This window comes from Oncorhynchus nerka, linkage group LG27 (genome assembly GCF_034236695.1).
Source record: "Oncorhynchus nerka isolate Pitt River linkage group LG27, Oner_Uvic_2.0, whole genome shotgun sequence".
Taxonomy (NCBI): domain Eukaryota; kingdom Metazoa; phylum Chordata; class Actinopteri; order Salmoniformes; family Salmonidae; genus Oncorhynchus; species Oncorhynchus nerka.
In genome coordinates, this window is record NC_088422.1 from 49,811,217 (window position 1) to 49,826,151 (window position 14,935).

At 42.0% G+C, this 14,935-nt stretch overlaps 1 protein-coding gene across 1 annotated transcript in view; it reads right to left on the reverse strand.

Annotated features, from left to right (window-relative positions):
* Nucleotides 1-9,281: 9,281 nt before the first annotated feature.
* LOC115111932 (metal transporter CNNM4-like) overlaps nucleotides 9,282-14,935 on the reverse strand; it is a 37,699-nt gene continuing 32,045 nt past the window's right edge. Inside the window, exon 7 of the mRNA XM_029638481.2 lies at nucleotides 9,282-14,820. Coding sequence (XP_029494341.2) covers nucleotides 14,566-14,820 — 255 coding nt within the window. The 3' untranslated portion in view covers nucleotides 9,282-14,565. The remainder of the gene's footprint in view (nucleotides 14,821-14,935) is intronic.

A 14,935-nucleotide genomic window follows, 5' to 3' on the forward strand; every position in this document is an offset into this window, starting at 1 on the left:
GTAGTGAAACCAGCTATGTTTTGGGTTCTGATGGGGTACTATAGATATGCTGAAATATGCTCGTGAGACATTTATAAATTCAAGAATCAATGTGTATGCCTAAATGTCATTAATTTATTCCAAAAAGGAATGTGACATCTGCAGATGGCCCCTTTAATGATGTTGGTGATGAAATACTGGACTCGCAACAGTTTGACGTACAGTATTACACTCATATGTTAAATTCTGGCTTGTGTACATGCTCGTTACTGACGTGCCACTTATTGTATTGATTTATCTTCTTCTGGTTGATGTGCCTGTTTGTCTGATACTGATGTGTTGAGGCTGCTGTCGTGCTCCAGGTCTCTCAAAGAAATATGTTTTTTAACTCAATGGGACTGGTTAAATAAAGGTTAAATAGAAATGTTTTAAAAACAGGATACTAATGCATTTGCCTTTTTTCCCTGTTAAAGATATTCATGTGTTTTCATGACTTCAAATCTCAATATAACTAAATGAATAGAAGATAAACCATTGTTCATGTCAACACTAAGTAAGATGAGTCCGATTAAGCAACTTAACACCTGACTTTATAATAAAACGTATTATAATACTACCTTGTAATTTTATTTGTAAATTACTTTCCATACATTACGGTTAAAGTGCAAAGAATGGTCTATAGTTGAAATGACTGTGGTATATGTTGTTGTTTTTCCCGACTTAATTTAGTTACAAGCACTGACTGACTGTAAAATACATGTAGCTCTGGATAAAAGCCTCTGCGAAATGACAAAAAATGTAATGTATATCTAAATACGAATACAATATTTACTGTATGTTTAAATCCATCTTCCTAAAGGAGTAGGAAACTAAACTTCATTTCTAAAGTTGTCTGAGGTCATAACAATAAATGGAGAGTAGGCTTAATCCTGTTGTTCCCTCAGGTGAAATACTAGAAGTTTTTGTTCTATTCTATCATTTCCTAATCTTGTTGTGAGTAAATTCCTTAATCCCGGCTCATCATATTGTGAAGTAACAAGGGACTTCCTCTACTATTTCCCCACTTCCTGAAGTACTGTAGTTGTCACGAGAGGTTAGAAAAATAGACCACAATCTGCCAGGACAACAGACAGACAGAATCTTGGACTGTGTCCAGCTACCTACTACCATATTAGCATATCTTTGCCAGTCATTGTTAGAACCCATTGAGTGAATCTCCCAAATTCACTAAAATATCAGGAATATTTGTATAATATCTGAATTGGAAACATGCTCAATCTGGTCAATATGTTCAATAATATGCCACAAAATGAGTATTCTTCTAATGTATTGTGTTTGGCTCACTAACGTTTCACCTGTATAGAATAACCATTGGACATAACAAAGAAAGTTGTGTAACAGTATATCAATCCTTATCACCCCTGTAGGCTGTATGATACCTACCAAGGTATAACTATCTGGCGTGTGTCTGAAATTGTTACCTATTCCCTACATAGTAGACTACTTTTGACCAGATAAGTAAAATATGGACCCTGGTCTAAAGTAGTGCACTATATAGAGAAATGGGATACTTTCCAGACACAGACGGTGTCTTTTTGGTTATGGATCTCACAAAACCGGTTTACCAACGGATTTCCCAGTGATTCAACATGTTTAGAAAGCTGTCGAGGATTTCTCAAGATGATATTTGACACCCCCCACTTCCGCTCTTAAAATCTTTGAATTTCACTTCCAGATTCACACTCATGATATAGGTTTAGGCCTACGCCATTTCTGACCACAAAAACTAAAATGTCACCATTTATTGTCACACAATGCCACCTCATTCATGTTTGAAATAAAATAGAATAAGTATGTTTTATTTGACTGGCTTAAATACAGTTGAAGTGAGAAGTTTACATACACCTTAGCCAAATACATTTAAACTAAGTTTTTCACAATTCCTGACATCTAATCCTTGTAAAGAATTCCCTGTCTTAGGCCAGTTAGGATCACCACTTTATTTTAAGAATGTGAAATGTCAGAATAATAGTAGAGAGAATGATTTATTTCAGCTTTAATTTCTTTCATCACATGCCCAGTGGGTCAGAAGTTTACTACATACACTCAATTATTATTTGGTAGCATTAACTTTTAAATTGTTTAAACACGTTTTGGGTAGCCTTCCACAAGCTTCCCACAATAAGTTGGGTGAATTTTGGCCCATTCCGCCTGACAGAGCTGGTGTAACTGAGTCAGGTTTGTAGGCCTCCTTATTCGCACACTTTTCAGTTCTGCCCACACATTTTCTATAGGATTGAGGTCAGGGCTTTGTGATGGCCACTCCAATACCTCGACTTTGTTGTCCTTAAGCCATTTTGCCACAACTGTGGAAGTATGCTTGGGGTCATTGTCCATTTGGAAGACCCATTTGCGACCATGCTTTACCTTCCTGACTGAAGTCTTGAGATGTTGCTTCAATATATCCACATAATTTTGCTTCCTCATGATGCCATCTATTTTGTGAAGTGCACCAGTCCCTCTTGCAGCAAAGCACCCCCACATTATGATGCTGCCACCCCCGTGCTTCCCGGTTGGGATGGTGTTCTTCAGCTTGCAAACGTCCCCCTTTTTCCTCCAAACTTAACGATGGTCATTATGGCCCAACAGTTCTATTTTTGTTTCATCAGACCAGAGGACATTTCTCTAAAAAGTACAATTTTTGTCCCCATGTGCAGTGGCAAACAGTAGTCTGGCTTTTTTATGGCAGTTTTGGAGCAGTGGCTTCTTCCTTGCTGAGCGGCCTTTCAGGTTATGTCGATATAGGACTCCTTTTACTGTGGATATAGATACTTTTGTACCTGTTTCCTCCAGCATCTTCACAAGGTCCTTTGCTGTTGTTTTGGGATTGAGTTGCACTTATCGCCCAAAAGTACATTCATCTCTAGGAGACAGAACGCGTCTCCTTCCTGAGTGGTATGATGGCTTCGTGGTCCCATGGTGTTTATACTTGCGTACTATTGTCTGTACAGATGAACGTGGTACTTTCAGGCGTTTGGAAATTGTTCCCAAAGATGAAACAGACCTGTGGAGGTCTACAAGTCTTGGCTGATTTCTTTTGATTTTCCCATGATGTCAAGCAAAGAGGCACTGAGTTTGAAGGTCGGCCTTGAAATACATCCACAAGTACACATCCAGTTGACTCAAACGATGTCAATTAGCCTATCAGAAGCTTCTAAAGCCATGACATCATGTTCTGGAATCAGACAGACATTGCCATCGTAATCCAAGGGTGCTCTCTTGGGGTTCCACACCATCCTGGGTAAACAACAGCTCACTGCTCTCCGACCAGTACTCTCATCCACAGAAGGGAGGCTTTGTAGACAGTTGTCTACATAGAAACAGCATTCTATACAGAAGCGCACATCTTCTTCTTGGTCGCTGTGGTCGAACACATACTTCTGAAGGGAAAACGAGGCGCAGCAGGAGCTACATGTTGTCCCAAAGTGAAGAACCTGCCACTCATAGCCATCAGGGAAATCATCACTGATTAGGTCTTGCCACAGAAACCGGAGAAGAGGCTGATCTCGGGTAGCAAGCAGACTTGATGGAACATCCCCTTTATGTCACTGAAGAAGGACTCCAAGCAGAGTAGCTCTCAAGGTAGATCCGGGAAAGAGTTGTTCGTTCAAGCTCTTGCCACCAATATCTGAAACACTCTTGCATCTACCGGTAGCACATTGTCGAGGGCCACCTTCAGTCTTGTCGAGGGCCACTCTTTTGGGTCTTCATTGATGAAGTTGGGGATGTTAGGAGTTGGTCCACGGTAGGAGTGCTCCCGGCTGGGTGCAGTAGGGGACAGGTGAGTACCAATGACGATCAGGTGAGTAGGCCCAGCGGCGATAGTCAGGCGAATAGTCGCAGCGGCAACGGTCAGGTGAGGGCTGACGACAATGGTCACGTGAGTAATCGTAGCAGCAACAGTCAGGCGTGGGCTGACATTGGCAATCAGTTGAGGGTTTACAACGGTAATCAGGCGCAGGCTGACCGTACTCCTCAGGTGAGTAGTCCCAGCGGTGTCGGTCAGGTCAATAGTCACGGCGGCTACAGTCAGGTGTGAGCTGATGGTGGCGATGAGGTGTAGGCTGACCGTAGCGGCCCAGTGAGTAGTCACGGTGGCGACGGTCAGGTGTGGGCTGACGATGACGATCAGGTGTAGGCTGACCACAATGGTTAGGTTTTGACTGACATTGTCAATCATGTGAATTCAGCCCTCTAAGTGGCTGGTGATGCTCCATCTTCACTGTTGCGAGTCAACCTGGGTAATGACTTGAACGGTTGGGGACCCATTGAAGTGGATGAATTTAGCTCTTCCGATAGCTCCAGAATCTCCAGTGTCAACTTCTCAGTTTCCTCTTCTATCAGCTTCAAGCATGTTAAGGCTGTTCTGGAAGAACTGGTTTCTCTCTCATCTTGTACAGGAGGGTAGCTGCTTGCTGTTCTTGTTGTCCCCCGTTGTAGTGGTGTCTGCCTTGTCTCGTAGCTTACCTCATAGTCGACCAGACGATGTGGGGGTGGGGGAGTCTGACGGTGGACCACAGCTTGTTACTGCATCCGGCTCAAATGGGTTGTTTAGGAATTCGAAGGACCAATAAGAAGGGATAAAAACTTAGGTGCTGGATTTTAGGCTGGTAGCAACCACAACAGGGTGTCCGTTCAGAACATGAGGGAGTAGTAGTTTCAGTTCAAGGGTTTAATGAAGATCCACACACACACATACACCACCACTCTCTCTTATAATAATTGTGGTTCTGTAAAGAAAATAGGAGAACTTAGGGTATGGGTAATATATAACTATTTGCATGTCAACAAACTAAACAGGCTATGTGGACCCAAACACATGTTAGATGCACAAAGAAACAATAGAGCAATGTAGAAATAGATACACATTATAAATTACCATGACTACGTGATCTACAACCACATTCAAATGCTAACAAATGCTAATTAGCATACCAAAAGGTAATGCATTCCGGATGACAATGCTAATGTTCATGCTAACTCTAGCGGGAGAACAAGTGCTAGCTAGCTAGCTAGAAAGTTTAACACAAATTGTACATACAGTGCATTTCTCAAAGTATTCAGACCCCTTCCCCTTTTCCACATTTTGTTACATTACAGCCTTATTCTAAAATTGCTAATTTTTGCTTAAAAATCATACAATGTGATTTTCTGGATTTTTGTTTTAGATTCCGTCTCTCACAGTTGGAGTGTACCTATGAAAAAATTACAGACCTCTACATGCTTTGTAAGTAAGAAAACCTGCAAAATCGGCAGTGTATCAAATACTTGTTCTCCCCACTGTACATATGAGATGAGTAATGTAGGGTATGTAACATTATATAAAGTGGCATTGTTTAAAGTGACTAGTGATACATTTATTACATCCAATTTTTTATTATTAAAGTGACTAAAGATTTTAGTCAGTATGTCGGCAGCAGCCATTCAATGTTAGTGATGGCTGTTTAACAGTCTGATGGCCTTGAGATAGAAGCTGTTTTTCAGTCTCTCGGTCCCAGCTTTGATGCACCTGTACTGACCTCGCCTTCTGGAGGATAGTGGGGTGAACAGGCAGTGGCTCGGGTGGTTGTTGTCCTTGATGATCTTTTTGGCCTTCTTGTGACATCGGGTGGTGTAGGTTTCCTGGAGGGCAAGTAGTTTGTCCCCGGTGATGCATTGTGCAGACCTCACTACCCTCTGGAGAGCCTTGCGGTTGTGGGTGGAGCAGTTGCCGTAGCAGGCGGTGATACAGCCCGACAGGATGCTCTCGATTGTGCATCTGTAAAAGTTTGAGTGTTTTTGGTAACAAGCCAAATTTCTTCAGCCTTCTGAGGTTGAAGAGGCGCTGTTGTGCTTTATTCACCACGCTGTCTGTGTGGGTGGGTGGACCATTTCACTCTGTCTGTGATGCTGAGGAACTTAACTTTCCACCGTCTCCACTACTGTCTTGTCGATGTGGATAGGGGGGTGCTCCCTCCTGCTGTTTCCTGAAGTCCACGATCATCTCCTTTGTTTTGTTAACGTTTGAGAGTTAGGTTATTTTCCTGACACCACACTCTGAGGGCCCTCATCTCCTCCCTGTAGGCCGTCTCGTCGTTGTTGGTAATCAAGCCTACCACTGTAGTGTCATCTGCAAACTTGATGATTCAGTTGGAGGCGTGCATGGCCACACAGTCATGGGTGAACAGGGAGTACAGGAGAGGGCTGAGAACTCACCCTTGTGAGGCCCCAGTGTTGAGGATCAGCAGGGTGGAGATGTGATTTCCTACCCTAACCACCTGGGGGGCGGCCCGTCAGAAAGTCCAGGACCCTGTTGCACAGGGGGTGGTCGAGACACAGGGTCTCGAGGTTAATGATGGGTTTAAAGGGTACTATGGTGTTAAATACTGAGCTGTAATCAATGAACAGAATACTTACATAGGTATTCTTGTCCAGATGGGTTAGGGCAGTGTGATTGCGATTACGTCGTCTGTGGACCTATTGGGGTGGTAAGCAAATTGAAGTGGGTCTATGGTGTCAGGTAGGGTGGAGGTGATGTGATCCTTGACTATTCTCTCAAAGCACTTCATGATGACGGAAGTGGGTGCTACGGAAGTGAGTGCGATACTGGTTTAGCTCAGTCACCTTTCTTGGGAACAGGAACAATGGTGGCCCTCTTGAAGCATGTGGGAACAGCAGACTGGGATAGGTATTGATTGAATATGTCTGTAAACATACCAGCCACTTGCGAGGGTTAACGCGTTTAAATAATTTACTCATGTTGGCTGCGGTGAAGGACAGCCCGCAGGTTTGGGGAGCTGGCTGTGTCAGTGGCACTGTATTGTCCCCAAAGTGAGCAAAGAAGTTGTTTAGTTTGTCTGGGAGCAAGACGTCGGTGTCCATGACGGGGCTGGCTTTCTTTTTGTAATCTGTGATTGACTGTAGACCCTGCCACATACGTCTTGTGTCTGAGCCATTGAATTGCGACTCTAATGTGTCTCTATACTGATGCTTAGCTTGTTTGCTTGCCTTGCGGAGGGAATTGCTACACTGTTTGTATTCGGTCATGTTTCCGGTCACCTTGCCATGATTAAAAGCAGTGGTTCACACTTTCAGTTTTGCATGAATGCTGCCATCAATCCATGGTTTCTGGTTGGGGAAGGTTTTAATTGTCACCGTGGGTACAACATCACCGATGCACTTGCTAATAAACTCGCTCACCGAATTAGCGTATGTTGTGGTCTGAGGCAATCCGGAACATATCCCAGTCAACGTGATCAAAGCAATCTTGAAAAGTGGAATCAGATTGGTCGGACCAGCGTTGAACATACTTGAGCATGGGCGTTTCCTTTTTATAGGCTGGAAGCTACCTAATGGAGTTGTTGTCAGATTTGCCGAAAGGAGGGCGAGGGAGGGCTTTGTAAGCGTCACGCAAGTTAGAGTAGCAATGATCCAGAATTTTGCAAGCCCAGGTTGCGCATTTGATATGCTGATAAAATTTAGGGAGCCTTGTTTTCAGATTAGCCTTGTTAAAATCCCCAGCTACAATAAATGCAGTCTCAGGATATGTGGTTTCCAGTTTACATAAGAGTACAATGAAGTTATTTTAGGGCCGTCGAGGTGTCTGCTTGGGGGGGATATACACGGCTGTGATTGTAAAGGAAGAGAATTCTCTTGATAGATAATGCGGTCGGCATTTGATTGTAAGGAATTCTAGGTCAGGTGAACAAAATTACTTGAGTTCCTGTATGTTGTTATGATCACACCACGACTCATTAATCATAAGGCATACACCCCCACCCTTCTTCTTACCAGAGAGATGTTTGTTTCTGTGGCACGATGGGTGAAGAAACCGGATGGCTGTACCGACTCTGATAACATATCCCGTCATGTGCCTGTTTACTAATGACTGGCTTCCGTCTGGCCCCTCTAACATAAAGGCCTGATTGGTGTAGTGCTGCAGAGATGGTTGTCCTTCTAGAAGGTTCTCCCATAACCACAGAGGAACTCTAGAGCTCTGTCAGAGTGGCCATGCGGTTCTTGGTCACCTCCCAGACCAAGGCCCTTCTCCCCAGATTGCTCAGTTTGGCCGGGAGGCCAGCTCTAGGAAAAGTCTTGGTGGTCCCAAACTTCTTCCATTTAAGAATGATGGAGGCCACTGTGTTCATGTTTTGGTACCCTTCCCCAGATCTGTGCCTTGACACAATCCTGTCTCTACGGATAATTCCTTTGACCTCATGGCTTGGCTCTTGCTCTGACAACTGTGGGACCTTATATAGACAGGTGTGTGCCTTTCCAAATCATGTCCAATCAATTAAATTTACCACTGGTGGACTTCAACCAAGTTGTATAAACATCCGAAGGATGATCAATGGAAACAGGATACACCTGTTGAGACTCATAGTGAATGGTCTGAATACTTATGTAAACAAGATATCTGTTTTTTTATATTTAATCAATTAGCAAACATTTCTAAAATGTTTTCAAAACCTGTCATTATGGGGTATTGTGTTTAGATTGCTGAGGATTTGTTATTTATTTAATCAATTTTAGAATGAGGCTAAAACATAACAAAATTTGGAAACAGTCAAGGGGTCTGAATACTTTCCGAAGGCACTGTATTTACAACAGACAGCTCCAAACAACAAGCCATCAGGATGTTGGCACTTACATTTAGCTGCGCATACCATAAACATCAGAAAGAAAAGCCATTTCTTCTAGAATAAATGAAACAGGTTGGTCGTCAGAATGGAAACTACAGACTGCCTGAGGCCCTGCCTAGTCGGCTGGTCATGCCGACCAGGCATAAGTCCCGGGGGGAAAAGGCTGCGAAGTGGGTAATACAATTATGATGATTGGCGTGACCTTATTCCAACAGTAAGGCCAAAAGAAAGTTGGGGTCTTGGAAAGGAGATGAGTTGGCTGTTTTTACAGGTGTAATTATCTACTTCTCTGTGGACGTGGATGAACGTAAGCACCTGCCTCTGATTTGATGTGTAAGCAACATGGATGAACATCTAATTATGACGTGAGACTGTGAGAAATGGTAGCCCATACCACCTAGACCTGTTCTCCTTCTCCCTGGGCACGCCCTCCGTGAGTGTTGCAGCACATTATCATTGTCTGTTTGAGTATGTGAATGAAACGTATAAACCTATTGATATTTGTTTGTGAGATCTGATATTGTCTGATTCCCATGCTCCACTCCTTGATGTAAAATAACCTGTTATGTTTAGCTTAGTCTTGAGGACCTCCCATCGTGTATAAAAAAGGGGGCGTAGTACAACGTTTTGGGATAGTTTATTCATAAGGAACCACCTGATAATTAGAAAACAACTTGAGTGAGATTAAACATTGCATACAAGGACATTTACTAGGGCTTTTGCAGTGCATCGCCGGACGAACCATGTCTCGGGCCCTGAGAAGGAACATTTTAAAGGCCCGCCACTTGGCAATGGAGAGAATTTTGCAGTATGAGTTCATTTCCTGCAATTCTACACATTTTGTCATGTGGCAGAGAACTTTGTTACAGTGCATTTATGTTCCCCAAAAATATTTGGGGGATTACGAAAAGGAGTACTTTGGATACCAATATCCCTGTGAGGCTCCAAGGCCCATGTTTAAGAACATATTGTAGATTAAAAATATTACATTGTATTGTATTACACCCTCAAAAATTATTCCATGGATCCCTTGGCCAAAATTAGACTCATATTTTGGGGAGAAATTGCCATGCTGGAGAAGACGGTTGGGGGCTAGCTGATGATGTCCCTCATTACCAGCCACAGGGTTGACATTTGAAATGGGTTAAAGTCAGAATGGCATTATGTCAGCACTGTAAAAAAAAAAAAAAAAAAAAAGTAGTTTCAACAAATTATTATAAAGTAACTGGTTCCACAGCCTTTTTTAACTTAAAAAAAATGATTGGCCCAAACTCAGGCAATAATTCAGTCAACATAAAATTGTGTTTGCTCAATTTGTCTCATATGTTCATTCAACTATTATTTGGGCATCTTAACAAAAAAAGCTTTCAGCTGGTTACACACACAGTGCTTTTAAAACTTCTTTGGGATCGGTGTCCCGTCTACGGGACAGTTGAGCTAACGTAGGCTAATGTGATTAGCATGAGGTTGTAAGTAACAAGAACATTTCACAGGAAATAGACATATCTGATATTGGCAGAAAGCTTATATTCTTGTTAATCTAACTGTCCAATTTACAGTAGCTATTACAGTGAAATAATGCCATGCTATAGTTTGAGTAGAGTGCACCATTTTTAACATGAAAAGTTATTAATAAACAAATTAGGCACATTTATTCAGTCTTGATACAAAAATGTGAACATTGATCCAATGAACCATTGCATTTGTCTAAAACGTTGCACATACACTGTTGCCATCTAGTGGCCAGAATCTAATTTGCACCTGGGCTGGAATGATACACTAGGGCCATTCTCTTGCATTTCAAAAATGTTATAAATAGTTTTTTCTTTGTATTATCTTTTACCAGGTCCATTCTCCTACATTCAATTAACATTTTAACAAACTTTAAAGTGTTTCCTTTCAAATGGTACCAAGAATATGCATATCCTTGCTTCAGGGCCTGAGCTGAAGCAAGGATATGTCATTTGGGTATGTCATTTTAGGCAAAAATTGGAAAAAAGGGGCGGATCCTCATACAACGTTTTTAACATAGATTATTTGACACAGGTTGACATGCGCTGAGTGTACAAAACATTAACAATGTACCAAATCTATAGTAGTGGTCCAAATGCACAACATTTTTTAACCAAATAATCACTTTATATTTCCTCTCAATTTATCAATGTTTTGTAAATCAAACACAGTACAACTAACTGCAGATTCCAAAAAGAACAGTCACCAAATGGATATATTCTCTGTAATATCTTTGCGCTGGAATGGTAGGCCAACACTCACACCTCCTTTAAAATAACAAGTGTTAACATTGATCCTGGAACCAAAACTGGACTCTACACTGAGTGTACAAAACATTAGGAACACCTGCTCTTTCCATGACAGACTGACCAGGTGAAAGCTATGATCCCTTATCGATGTCACCTGTTAAATCCACATCAATCATGAAGGGTGTATATGAAGGGGAAGAGAAAGGTTAAGGGAAGAGTTTTAAGCCTTGAGACATGGATTGTGTATGCATGCCATTCAGAGGGTGAATGGGTAAGACAAAAGCTTGAATTGCCTTTCAACATGGGCTAGCATCCTTGTGGAACAGTTTAAAAAAAATGGTATGGTTGAGAGGAATGAGGCAAAAGGTATGGCAAATAAGTCTGGCAGCCCAACTGATTGGCAAACGTACTGCAAATTAAGAAATCACGTGATTAAGCTAAATAAAAATATACTACTATGAAACAAATTATATAAATAATGATAGTAAAAAGCTTTGGAGCACCTTAAATTACATTTTGGGCGGACAAGCCAACTCGGCGCCATCATTCATTGAATCAGATAGCTAATTTATCACAAAACACACTGATATTGCCAACTACTTTGACTTTTTCATTGGCAAGATAAACACATTTAGGTATGATATGCCAGCAACAAACGCTGATACTACACATCCAAGTATATCTGACCAAATTATGAAAGACAAGAATTGTACTTTTGAATTCCGTAAAGTCAGTGTGGAAGAGGTGAAAAAATGGTTGTCTATCAACAATGACAAGCCACTGGCGTTACATTGGATAAAAGTAGAGACTCAGAGCCACAAAATGGTATATCATACACTGCATTTGAGGAACAATGGGACAGTAATTCTGCTTTTGAGAAAATCGCCTTTGAATGTTTTGGTATCTAGTGGAGAGCTCTTTGTCGACACCCATTCAGCATCGTTCACACTTAAGCTTTAGCCTCACCCATCTCGTTTCGCTCTTCATGATCTGGCCGATGATTTGTTTTACCTCTGGATAACATGAAAAACAGACTAACCAGCGCTGCTGGCAACAATTTCATTACGCTTTTTTGCAGACGTTTACTGATACCGGCCATATTCAACGGGGGATGTACACACGTCACGTAATGTTAGCTTGTTAAAACAACAATGAACAAAGTGCCAACACTGCCTAACATTAGGCTCTAACTAGAAAAGCAAACCTCTCTGGGGAATGAATAATAACGTCCGCTAGGGAGCCAGCCACCTAACAGTATACTTTAGCTTAATTAAGACATAGCTAGCTATCTAGGTAAACAATGAACCTAGCTAGGTAAACAACGTTTACGATCACACATGTCACAAAGTTAGCTAAAGAGCCAGCCAGCTAACGTTAGCTAGCTAAACAACAATAACCAAAGTGGCAACAATGCCTCAGTAGGCTGGACACATGACATTCTGTTGTCATCAGAGGCCACGAAATACCTTTCGCCCTTGGAATTCTGAGCTCCCCCCATTGTTTTCCTATGGAGATGCACGCTGGTATATTTCACAATGTGTATATTCTGATTTTTTTCAAGTCGGACACGTATTCCGTTGCCATCAAACGCTAGAACAGAAATAGTCAGAAGTTGCCATTTTTTTCCTACTTCCTAATTATGCAGACATAAGCACACTTGGCACCATCGAGGTTCGGATGTTTACTTTCTACACAAGTTATTTTTCAGTTTCGTCCTAAGAACAGATTGTAGTGGTCAAATAAAAAGGGATACATTTTTTGGTGCCATTTAGGGGCGAAATGTAATTCGAAGCGTCACTCCAGTCAAAACAGACTGAATGTTCGATTCCATTAACTTTCTATGGGCTTGCACTAGTGTTCCAGCTTAACCAACGTTCTTTTGCCATTTTTCAGCCTTGGGTGAATTTGGACTCTTCTGTTTGTCCAGCCTAGCCACAGTGCTGGGAACTAACCAACCAGGTCCAATGTTAGCACACAGCTCGGACACACATGCATACCCCACAAGACATGCCACCAGAGGTCTCTTCACAGTCCCCAAGTCCAGAACAGACTATAGGAGGCGCACAAGTACTACATGGAACTCTATTCCACATCAGGTAACTGATGCAAGCAGTAGAATCAGATTTAAAAAGCAGGTAAATATACACCTTATGGAACAGCGGGGACTATGAAGTAACACAAACATAAGCACAGATACATGCATACAAACACATAACATACGCACTATAAAAAGACGTACACATGGATTTTGCATTGTAGATATGACAGTGGAGTGTGGGCCTGAGGGCACACACTTAGTATGTTGTGAATTCTGTAATGAATGTATTTTTATACAAAATTATATAACTGCCTTAATTTTGCCTTGGATTTTGCTAATGTGGATCATAATAAATACAAATACCTTGTAGAGTCCATGCACTGACAAATTGAGGCTTTTCTGAGGTCAAAAGGGGGTGCAACTCAATATTAGGAAGGTGTTGCTAATGTTTGTACACTCAGTGTACATTATTACTTTGTGCATGGTCATTTATACAGTGATTATGCACCATATCTTTTGGTTCACAGCATGCCGATCGTCCTGCTATGCCACCATGTCTGTATCAATTCTCATTTAATCCAACTATACTTTTGACAGATCTGATATTTACTTTGAAGTGCAAAGTGTAGCAATACAGCTGAAATCAGTCATTGACACAGACATGGTGGTGCAGCAGGAAGCTCAGTATGCCTTGAACCAAGCGGTTGTGAGTTCAAATCCCAGGTACATACATGTTGAATAATAATTGCTGTATAAATGATCATGTACTTTGTGTTAAACATGTACGTTGAAATTATTGAATGTCAAAAGCACTGTCTGTGTGTAACTAGTTCCACAACATTTTAAGTTGACTGAAAGTTCTCAAGTTGAAGCCAAGATTGGTTCAACTAAAAATTGTAAGTTCAGGTAACACTGATCAAATAGTTGAGTAAACAAAAAAAAAGTGTGGAACTAGTTTCTTTATTATAATTAGTTGAAACAACTATACTTTTTTCCAGTTAGGATGTGTGTATGTCTGTGTGTTTTTGCACATGTACATAAACGTAACTGCCAAAATAAAGGAAATCCCAACAAAGTGGCTTAATAGGGTATTTGGCCACCACGAGCCAGAACCGCTTAGATTCTACAAGTGTCTGGAACTCTGTTGGTGGGATGTGAGACCATTCTTCTACAAGAAATCCCATCATTTAGCATTGATGGTGGTGGAAAACGCAGTCTCAGGGATCGCTCCAGAATTTCCCAAAAGTGTTCAATTGGGTTGAGACCTGGTGACTGAGAAGGCCATGGCATATGGTTTACATTGTTTTCATGCTAAGCAAATAATTCAGTGACAACTTGTGCCCTGTGGATGGGGGATTGTCTCCCTATGGTGGCATAGCCATGGTAGCCAAAATAATGGCCTGCCCAGCATTTTTATACATGACCCTAAGCTTGATGGGATTTTAATTGCTTATTTAACTCAGGATCTACACCTGTATCGCTCATGCTGTTCAACATCAGCTTGTGTGTGTGTATGGATGTTCGCGCCCACACACAGTCTCCTCAGTCCTTGGTTGTGTGTATACGCACATATATAGGTATGTGTACTATTGTCTGTGTGTGTGTGTTATATGCTGGTCTCTGACAGGTTGTGGGGCAGACAGTCCTGCTCATTGAGGAGGGAGGTGGTCTCGTCGGCCAGAAGGGAGGCGGTCTCCGGGGTGGGAGTTGGGTTGGGAGTGTCGGAAGATAGTTTGCCGGGAGTGGTGGTCAAAACGGGGGACGTGGTACCCTCCAGTCGAGGCTGGCCGAAGTCAGGTGACTGGGGGATGGAGTCCTGACGAGACGACATCACACCGTTTTGGTACTGGGCCTGCGAGATCTGAGAGAAAGGAAGGGAGAGATGGAGGGAGAAGGATGGAGAGAGGGAGAGAGCGAAAGAGAGAAAAGAGTAAGAGGAACAATGATCATTGTAGGTTATGGTTGGGAATCCTTTC